Source organism: Lithobates pipiens, unplaced genomic scaffold, assembly GCF_037356315.1.
Source record: "Lithobates pipiens isolate NorthernLeopardFrog02 unplaced genomic scaffold, aLitPip1_a1.2 Scaffold_35, whole genome shotgun sequence".
NCBI classification, from domain to species: Eukaryota; Metazoa; Chordata; class Amphibia; order Anura; family Ranidae; genus Lithobates; species Lithobates pipiens.
The window spans coordinates 1,707,052-1,717,048 of NW_027507811.1; the positions used below are offsets into that span (position 1 = coordinate 1,707,052).

The 9,997-nt window shown below is 47.9% G+C and overlaps 1 protein-coding gene and 1 long non-coding RNA gene across 2 annotated transcripts in view; both read right to left on the reverse strand.

The window, feature by feature from the left end:
- The window catches only part of LOC143955898 (uncharacterized), a 168,706-nt gene extending 165,939 nt beyond the window's left edge, over positions 1 to 2,767 (reverse strand). The window contains exons 1-2 of the mRNA XM_077466021.1: positions 2,657 to 2,767; positions 2,373 to 2,576 (exon numbers count right to left, since the gene is read on the reverse strand). Of these exons, the coding sequence (XP_077322147.1) occupies positions 2,373 to 2,507 (135 nt within the window). The 5' untranslated portion in view covers positions 2,508 to 2,576; positions 2,657 to 2,767. The remainder of the gene's footprint in view (positions 1 to 2,372; positions 2,577 to 2,656) is intronic.
- A 317-nt stretch (positions 2,768 to 3,084) lies between these two features.
- LOC143956134 (uncharacterized) lies at positions 3,085 to 3,939 on the reverse strand. The gene is made up of 3 exons (XR_013269833.1): positions 3,859 to 3,939; positions 3,338 to 3,443; positions 3,085 to 3,211 (listed from the first exon to the last, which is right to left on the reverse strand). It is a non-coding gene; the product is annotated as an uncharacterized LOC143956134 (long non-coding RNA).
- Between the last annotated feature and the right edge of the window lie 6,058 nt (positions 3,940 to 9,997).

Below are 9,997 nucleotides of genomic sequence, written 5' to 3' on the forward strand. Positions count from 1 at the left end.
CATGAGAGCTGTTGAACCAGGTCTCTGAAATTCCCACAAAATCCAAATCCTCCTCGTACAACAGTATTTCTAGTTCACCCATCTTGTCCGCCAGGCTTCTGGCATTGGTGAACATGCCACGTAGTTTAGATCGGTCGCATATTATCCTCTTATTGGGTGTTCCGAGATTGCAACTAGGACTTGCTACTATAATTACCTTGGGTTTATGTGCTTTGGTCAACCTACCACTAATGCCCCCAATACTACACTCTGGATTATGTTCCACGCTGACTATCTCTACCTCTGGACCCTCCCCCCGTCACCTAGTTTAAAAACCCCCTCTAACTTTTTGGGCATCTTCACTCCCAGCAGATCTGTGCCCTCCTCATTTAGGCGCAATCCGTCCCTTCTATAGTACCGGTTATTGACTGAGAAGACGGCCCAGTTTTCCAGGAACCCAAACCCCTCCTTACTACACCAGCTCTTCAGCCACTTGCTTACTTCCCTAATCTCCCTCGGCCTTTCTGGTGTGGCTCCATGTACCGGTAGTATTCCTGAGAATATTCCTGAGAATACCACCTTGGAGGTCCTTTTCCTCAATTTAGTTCCCAAATCCCTAAAATCGTTCGTTAGGACACTCCATCTGCCTCTGTGATTGGTGCCAACGTGCACCATGACAGCCGGGTCTTCCCCAGCCCCTCCCAGTAATCTGTCCACCAGATCAGTGATGTGCCGAACCCGAGCGCCCCGGTAGACAACATACTGTTCGGCGCTTCAGGTCTTTGTTACAGATTGGCCTCTCTGTCCTTCTAAGAATTGAGTCCCCTACAACCAGAATCTGTCTTTCCTTTCCCCCCCACTCTCACTGGAGGAGTTCTTCCCCTGGCAGCTAGGAGAGTCCCTCAGCTCCAGCAGTGCTGGTCCCTGGCTCAATGGAGCGTACTTATTGGGATGCTCCAGCCCTGGATCGGCCTCCCTGGCACTTCCCCCTCTACCCTTCCTGACTGTCACTCATCTACTCTTTGCTAGTGCCAGCACCTCTTTGTCTCCACCTACCTCTGTGCCTGCACCTTTGTCTCCACCCACCTCTGTGCCTGCACCTTTATCTCCACCCACCTCTGTGCCTGCACCTTTATCTCCACCCGCCTCTGTGCCTGCACCTTTGTCTCCACCCACCTCTGTGCCTGCACCTTTGTCTCCACCCACCTCTGTGCCTGCACCTTTGTCTCCACCCACCTCTGTGCCTGCACCTTTGTCTCCACCCGTCTCTGTGCCTGCACCTTTGTCTCCACCCACCTCTGTCCCTGCACCTTTGTCTCCACCCGCCTCTGTCCCTGCACCTTTGTCTCCACCCACCTCTGTGCCTGCACCTTTGTCTCCACCCACCTCTGTGCCTGCACCTTTGTCTCCACCCACCTCTGTGCCTGCACCTTTATCTCCACCCACCTCTGTGCCTGCACCTTTATCTCCACCCACCTCTGTGCCTGCACCTTTATCTCCACCCACCTCTGTGCCTGCACCTTTGTCTCCACCCACCTCTGTGCCTGCACCTTTGTCTCCACCCGTCTCTGTGCCTGCACCTTTGTCTCCACCCACCTCTGTCCCTGCACCTTTGTCTCCACCCACCTCTGTCCCTGCACCTTTGTCTCCACCCGCCTCTGTGCCTGCACCTTTGTCTCCACCCGCCTCTGTGCCTGCACCTTTGTCTCCACCAGCCTCTGTGCCTGCACCTTTGTCTCCACCCACCTCTGTGCCTGCACCTTTATCTCCACCCACCTCTGTGCCTGCACCTTTGTCTCCACCCACCTCTGTGCCTGCACCTTTGTCTCCGCCCACCTCTGTGCCTGCACCTTTGTCTCCACCCACCTCTGTGCCTGCACCTTTGTCTCCACCCACCTCTGTGCCTGCACCTTTGTCTCCACCCACCTCTGTGCCTGCACCTTTGTCTCCACCCACCTCTGTGCTTGCACCTTGTCTCCACCTGCCTCTGTGCCGGCCCCTGCCGTATACGTTCCTGGCTCTCCTTTAGTATGGAGGGACTTCTCAGTGCCAACAGTTGCTTCCACAAAGTCAGAACCTGAGCTTCCAAGGAAACAATGCACTTATATTTTACACAGCAGTATTCACCCTCGCTGATCAAGGAACGCATACATGCCACAAGATGTACAACGAGTCGCCTCTCCACACCTGCCGGGCATCGTAACTATTAAATTTAATGAGGATTGTGGATTATACCCTGTTCAAATTATCTAACAACTAGCTTCCTGACACTAATACTCAACAATACAATACACAGGTACTCACAGAAATACGTGCACTCGCTGACCTAACTGTACATTATGCAGATAATGTACAGATCCTAATGATACTATCAGTGATTGTTCCTCATCTACCTGATGATGGTGGGGGATGGTGTGACCTTCCTGTGTGGAATCCCGGGAATACAGAGGACGGGGACATCTCTCTGGTGGGTTCCTGGTATTTGGTGGCTCCATCATATCCTTGTGTCCTTCTGAAAACTCCTCCATCACTCCATACTCCTCATCCTCCTCTTTATACTCTTCTTTTACAACAATATGATCCTTGAAGTTTTCATTCTGAAAGATATAATGAAATATTTATTTTAACAACACGCTTGTGTATAAATCAGAACTACCAATAATTATTGATCATTTACCGGATGATGGTGGGGGATGGTGTGATCTCCCTGTGTGGAATACCGGGAATACAGAGGATGGGGACATCTCTCTGGTGGGTTCCCATTACTGGATCCATCTGTAGGAAACACACACACTGACTGAATACATTGTTTCTATGTGTTTATCAGATGATGGGGGATCTAGGTGGAGCCTCCGTACTGCTCTCTCCTTTACAATAAAGTCTCCTCTTACCCGGTGATGTGAGGGGCGGCTGATTGTCCATCATGACGTCCTTGTAGAGATCCTTGTGTCCTTCTAAATACTCCCACTCCTCCATGGAGAAATAGACAGTGACATCCTGACACCTTATAGGAACCTGACACACACAATGATACAGTCACCATCCAGACACATCCCTTGTCTGTTACTGGATAATGTCCCACAATTCCCAGAATCCTCCTCACCTCTCCTGTCAGCAGCTCCATCATCTTCTTAGTCAGTTCCAGGATCTTCTGGTCACTGTCTCCTGTAGGTTTCATGGACTGAGGAACCGTGATGGTGAGATGATCACCAGACTTTACAGGAGGAAAACTCTATATCAAAAAAGTAAAAAAGATGTCATGTGATCTCCCAGAATCCTCCTCACCTCTCCTCTCAGGTCTGTGTTTTATTAATAGAGATAAGAGTGATGTCATGTGACCTCCCAGAATCCTCCTCACCTCTCCGGTCAGCAGGTAGATGATCTCCAGGGTGAGGTTTATTATCTCAGTCATGTGACTCCGGTCCTCCTCCATCCTCATTGGTCAAGCAATCTATTCAGGTTTCCTGTAGACCAATAGTTGATAAGAGAGAATTATCTGGACTGTACTGGTTATATAATATTAGGATGGGGATGTATTGGGGGGGGGGGGGTAACATGAGGAAAGAACCATCCCCGGTGGGATTACATACAGAGGAACATTCCTTTTAGCATATGCCATGGTTTTGAGGCCTGGTAGCCTCTCGCCCTTTATGTCTATAGAAATCTCTTACGCTCTGCACATATCTAAAATGAAGAGAATGTTCCGGCCCCGTAAGTAGGGGGAATGTTCTGCCCCTGAAGGGGGTAATCTAGGTTCCCACACTATATATGTGTGTATCATCATCTGCTGGAGATAAAAGACGTCACAGTGACTATGGAGGAAGAGGACGGACATGACGGGGGGTTACTGGGTGTAAATAGAAAATAAGATCTTATTACCTCCTCTGCTGAAACTTCCAATAGTCGCCTCTCTACTTCCTCCCGACTCACCTCTCACCCGAAACTTCTTATGTGTACCTGACATCACTTCCTGTCTTCCATAGAGACTTCCTGTCTCTATGGTATGAGTGAGATCACCACCTTGTGGAGCTCAGAGGAACCGCAGCCTCCGAGAAACGTCTTGTAGTGTGAACACGTCCTTGTGCTGTGTGTGTATGTACTGTATATCCTTATAGATGGGGTCATCTTCACTCCCACCAAGGGGGAGAGAAAAATATTACTGCCTAGTCCAGCCTTTCTCAGCCAGGGTTCCTCCAAAGGTTTCTAGGGGTTCCTTGAGCAATGAACCATTTCTGTCTCTCAGTAACAACTGACATCAATGATCTATAAGGGGTTTCTTCTCCCACTGACCAATAATATAAAAGAGGAGCCATCTCCCATTGGCCACCAATGGAAGGGACCACTGATATAAGGGGGTTCTTCTTCCATTGGTCACCAATGTAAGGCACCATTACACTGACCACTGATATAAGGTGGTCCTTCTCCCATTCTTCACCAATGTAAGGGACTACTACAACAACCACTGTTATACAGGGGTCCTTCTCCCATTGGTCACCAATGTAAGGGAACAATACATTGACTACTGATATAAGGGGGTCCTTCTCCCATTGTTTACCAATGTAAGGGATCACTACACTGACTCCTGATATAAGGGGGTCCTTCTCCCACCGGTCCCCAATGTAAGGGACCACTACACTGACCACTGATATGAGGGGGTCATTCTACCATTGGCCTGCAGTGTAAGGGACCCTGCAGGCAGTTCTTTGTTCTGATACAGTATGCATTATCAGCTATGAGGCCCTTTTAACGGTGTGTCTTTCCAGATCATGTTAAATCAATTGATTTTACCCAACTCAATATTGAACCCCACGGAATAAGAATGGGATTCCATGTGCGTGTAAGGGCAAGCATCCCAATACTCTTCTCCATGCTCGCTTGTGACGGATTTACAGTTCTTTGGTGGGTTGGTTGGCAGTTGCTCCGTGCAGGTTACCATAGGGGAATCCTGGACGAGAACCCCAAATGTAGCGCTACCACCGCAGGAGCCATTGGATTTCTGGTTCCCCTTATTCTTGAACAGCCAGGCAACACGCATTTACAACTTGCATCCAGACACAAGTAATCTGGCCTTGGGCCTGTTTTTTGTTGTTTTCTTGGGGAAAACAACTTGGATAGGGTTTAGGGATTATGGGATGCCAAACTTGACTTGAATAAACAACAGATGGGGCAAAACCTTTCTATGTGCACAGAACGATGAAGATCTTGGACTGTATTCCCTCCGACATAATCGCAGTCTCTTTGGATCAGTGGCAAGGTCCTTTATGAACCAGGAGCTCTCAGTTGTGTCTCCCCAGTAAAACCTCACAGTTCTGAAACTACCAGACCACCTGGCTGCCTTGACTACCAGCCCACCGGGAACGTCCAAAGACAAGGGAATGGGATTTAAAGCAGCACAATGCTGTATTTGGAAATTTTGGCAGTCTCTCCCCTTGTATTCCCCTGGGTGTGCTGAGGTACTCACACTGTCCTTTTGCTCCCGCTGCACTGGGCAAGACTCCTATTCATGCCGCGTACACACAACCAAACTTTCCGGCATAAAAGGTCAGACGGAATCATTCCGTCAGATATTACGATCGCGTGTGGGCTTCATCTGACTTTTTTTCTTCAAAAAATCAGACAAACCTAGAAATAGAACATGTTTCAAATCTGTCCAACCGAATCAATTTCTATGGGGAAAACCGTTCGTCTGTATGCTGGCCCGGTGGACCAAATACGACGCTAGGGCAGCTGTTGGCTACTGGCTATTGAACTTCCTTTTCTTGTCCCGTCGTACGTCTTCACGTTCAAAACGAACAGACTTTGGTCCGTTCTTGTGTGTGGACAAGTCCGTTCGGTCGGAAGTCTCTGGGGATGACTGTCTGACCTTTTCTATAGGAAAGTCTGGTCATGTGTAAGTGGCGTTAGGCTTCCAACTCTTCAGATATTCCTATGCCAGCCCAGATGTCTTCTGCACAAGGCCCAAAGGTAATGGAGATTCCTCTCATAGGGGCTTTCTCTCCTTCCTTTCCTCAGCTCCCAGCCCTGTGGCAGAGTCCCCCAGCCCCCTCTCAATCCTCACGGCAGCAACCTTAGCACTCCATCTTCCACTCAACGCCCCTGCTGGCCAGGCTCCACAATAATTAAGGGCTGATCCAGCCACCCTGCCAGTGCCTTCTGTCTGGGGATTTAGCCAGATTAGAACCTCTGACCTCCGCCAATTAACTTCCAGAAGCTTCTCCAAGCTTCTAGATCAAGGGGGAAGTACCAGAGTCCTGCCCTGTAGAGCCCTCCAGCCTGACCTAGAGTAACCTGACCTAATTAGAGACTCACACAACTACCATGGGTCACAAATAAATTTACCTACACTAGTTGCACACTAGAAGGTGCGGTGCTATACTTGGTTTAAAAAATTGTCCTTCATCGTCTACTGCCCTCATAAGTGCATAAGGTGGCACAGTGGTGTAGTGGTTAGCACTCTCACCTAGCAGTAAGAAGGGTCGCTGGTTCGAATCCCAACCACGACACTACCTGCCTGGAGTTTGCATGTTCTCCCTGTGCCTGTGTGGGTTTCCTCCGGTTTCCTCCCACACTCCAAAGACATGCAGGTAGGTTAATTGGCTTCTGTCCAAAATTGTCCCTAGTATATGAATGGGGACCTTGGATTGTGGGCTCCTTGAGGGTAGGGACCTATGTGAGTGTGCAATGTACAGGGATAGGGACAATTGTAGACACTCACTCAGGTTGAACTGGATGGACTGGTGTCTTTATTCAACCTTACTAACTATGAAACTATAAGTATGATCTCAGTTATTTAGTAAATCACACCTGATGGAGGAAACAAAGGAGTCTATTTTATAGAAAATAAGCTCATGATTGTAAGAAACATTTGCCCAGCTGTGAAAAATTCTGGCCATATTTTAATGAACACAGTGTCAGCTCCATCTAGTATCTATAATGCAGTATTTCTTTTTCTGAAATACTTCCATCAGTAAAGATAGTGCAACACAGCATTAAAGCCACTAGATGGAGCCAATGATCATAGGAAATCATCCAAAAATTAAATATGGCTAAAATTTGTCACAGTTGGGTGAATGCTGGACATAGTGGTTCAACAGATTTTTAAAAAGCAGACCTCCCACATGACAACACGAGGAGTAGGGTCATCACCTCACTGGACGCCGAAAAGGCATTTGACTCAGTCGAGTGGGTATATCTTTGGGAGGTTTTTCGACGTTTTGGGTTTGGGACAAAATTCCTCCATTGACGTCAGCTGCTGTATTGTTCCCCTAGAGTACTGGCCCACACCAATGATCATCTCTCCACTTCCTTTCCCCTACACCACAGGTGTCAAACTGGCGGCCCTCCAGCTGTTGCGGAACTACAAGTCCCATGAGGCATTGTAAGGCTGACAGTTACAAGCATGATTCCCACAGGCAGAGACATGATGGGACTTGTAGTGCCACAACAGCTGGAGGGCTGCCAGTTTGTCACCCCTACTTATAACGTGGCACGTGTCAAGACTGTCCACATTCCCCTAGCCCAGGGGTCTCCAAATTGCGGCCCTCCAGTTGCTAAGGAACTACAATTCCCATCATGCTTAGTCATGTCTTTGAATGTCAGAGTTTTACAATGTCTCATGGGATGTGTAGTTCCGCAACAGCTGGAGGGCCGCAGTTTGGAGATCCCTGCCCTAGCCTATTTGCCCTGACCTTGGAAGCGCTGGCTATTTGATTCAGGAGTCTCTTGAGGTTCAGGGCTTGTAAGAAGGGAGGTTAGAGGAGAAGATACCATTAAAATGCAGACGACACTTTGCTATACCTTAATGATGCGGACCCGTCCCTATCGGCCACGTTACGCATCTTTAACACCTTTGGTTCTTTCTCGGGCATTAGAATCAGTTGGCCTAAGTCCCTACTTTTCCCATCAGCGAGCCATCACCTCTGCGTTGTGTTGGGTGTCCGAATTCAAATACCTGCGGGGTCCACGTGTCCTGCCACCTTCCTCACTTTTATGAAGTAGTCTTCTCCCGTTATTATCGGTTCTTAAAACTCACTATTCATCTTGGGCTGGGCTCCCCCTTAACCTTCTTGGTCGCATCAACCTTGTCAAAATGATGCTCCTGTCTACATTTTTTTGGAACTGTCCTATTTGGATCCCTGCTTCCTTCTTTCGTTAAGTTGATATACATGGGCCTGGTATGGCCTCATGTTACCAGTAGTGACACTGACCCTCTAGGGTCCAGGTATGGCCTCATGCTACCAGTAGTGACACTGACCCTCTAGGGTCCAGGTATGGCCTCATGCTACCAGTAGTGACACTGACCTCTATAGGGTCCTGGTATGGCCTCATGCTACCAGTGGCGACAGTGACTTCTACAGGGGCCTGGTATGTCCTCATGCTACCAGTAGTGACACTGACCCTCTAGGGTCCTGGTATGTCCTCATGCTACCAGTAGGGACACTGACCTGTATAGGGTTCAGGTATGGCCTCATGCTACCAGTAGTGACACTGACCCTCTAGGGTGCAGGTATGGCCTCATGCTACCAGTAGGGACACTGGCCTGTATAGGGTTCAGGTATGGCCTCATGCTATAAAAAGTGACACTGATCCTAGCCAAAGGCAAAACTAGTGAGAAACAGGCAGAAAAGATGAGTAGGGAAAAAAATGTCAGTGGCCTCCACCTATAAAACCATTCTTGTTTTGGAGGTCATCTCATTGCCCATCTGGTGTACCTGTTGTTCATTTCATTAACACCAAAGCAGCTGAAACTGATTAACAACCCTCCTCTGTCACTTACCTGACCAGATCAACATCCCAGGAGTCTCATTGACTTGATGCTATACTCTGATTAAATAGCTTTCCTTTCATTTATTTGAGCAGTGCAAATAAATCGGAGGTTGTTCCTGGAAGCATGAGAACCTTTGGTCTTCTTGGACCTCAAGCTTAAAGGGGTTGTAAAGGTTTTTTTTTTATTTTCTAAATAGGTTCCTTTAAGCTAGTGCATTGTTGGTTCACTTACCTTTTCCTTCCATTTCCCTTCTAAATGTTTTTTTTCTTTGTTTTCTTTGTCTGAGTTTCTCACTTCCTGTTCCTCCTCAGTAAGCTGTTCTGTCTGACTAAACACTGCTCGGATGATGGTGTAAAGTTTGAATGATTGAATGAATGAAATACTTGTATAGCGCACAATGCAAACTGAATCGCCTCTAGGCGCTGTGGCGAGCTTTGATCATCTGCTAAAAGAGGAAGGTCTTGAGTTTTTTCCTAAAAGCCAGGTGATTTTCTTCCAGGCGGATGTTGATTGGTAGAGCATTCCATAGCCGAGGCCCTTGGACAGCGAATCTCCGATCCCCCTTGGATTTATACCGGGCTTTGGGCACGAGGAGGAGGTTTTTGTTGGCTGATGGAAGACTGCGGTTTGGTGTGTAATGATTTATTTTCTCCATTAGGTATTGCGGAGCTTCTCTATGCACGCATTTGTGGGTGAGGCAAAGGGTCTTGAACGTGATCCGATTTTTTACGGTTAGCCAATGTAAGCTCCTCAGTGAAGGAGAAATGGATTCCCAGGGTTTTTTCCTGTTATCAGCCTTGCCGCCGTGTTTTGGATCAGTTGTAATCGCGCAAGTTGATATTGTGGTAATCCTATGTAAAGCGAGTTTGCGTAGTCCAGTCGTGAATTAATGATTGTTCCAACTACCACTGCTTTGTCATTCTTTGGGATAAAAGGGATGAGTCTGCGAAGCATGCGCAGCAGATGGTGAGATCCACTGACTACAGATCCTATTTGCGCATCCATTGACATTTGTGCGTCTAAAATAACCCCGAGACTCTTGGCTTTGGTCTTTGGGGAGATAGTCTGCCCAAAGACGGTTGGTGGAGACCAGGAGGTTTTGGTTGCGGGCTTATGATTTTGGTGTAAGATAAGAAGCTCTGTCTTTGATTGGTTCAGCTGGAGGGAGTTGGTGGTCATCCAGTCCTCTATTGATTTGAGGCAGTTTTCAAGTTGTTGTTGGTGATCTTTTTTTCCATTGATCCGGAAATA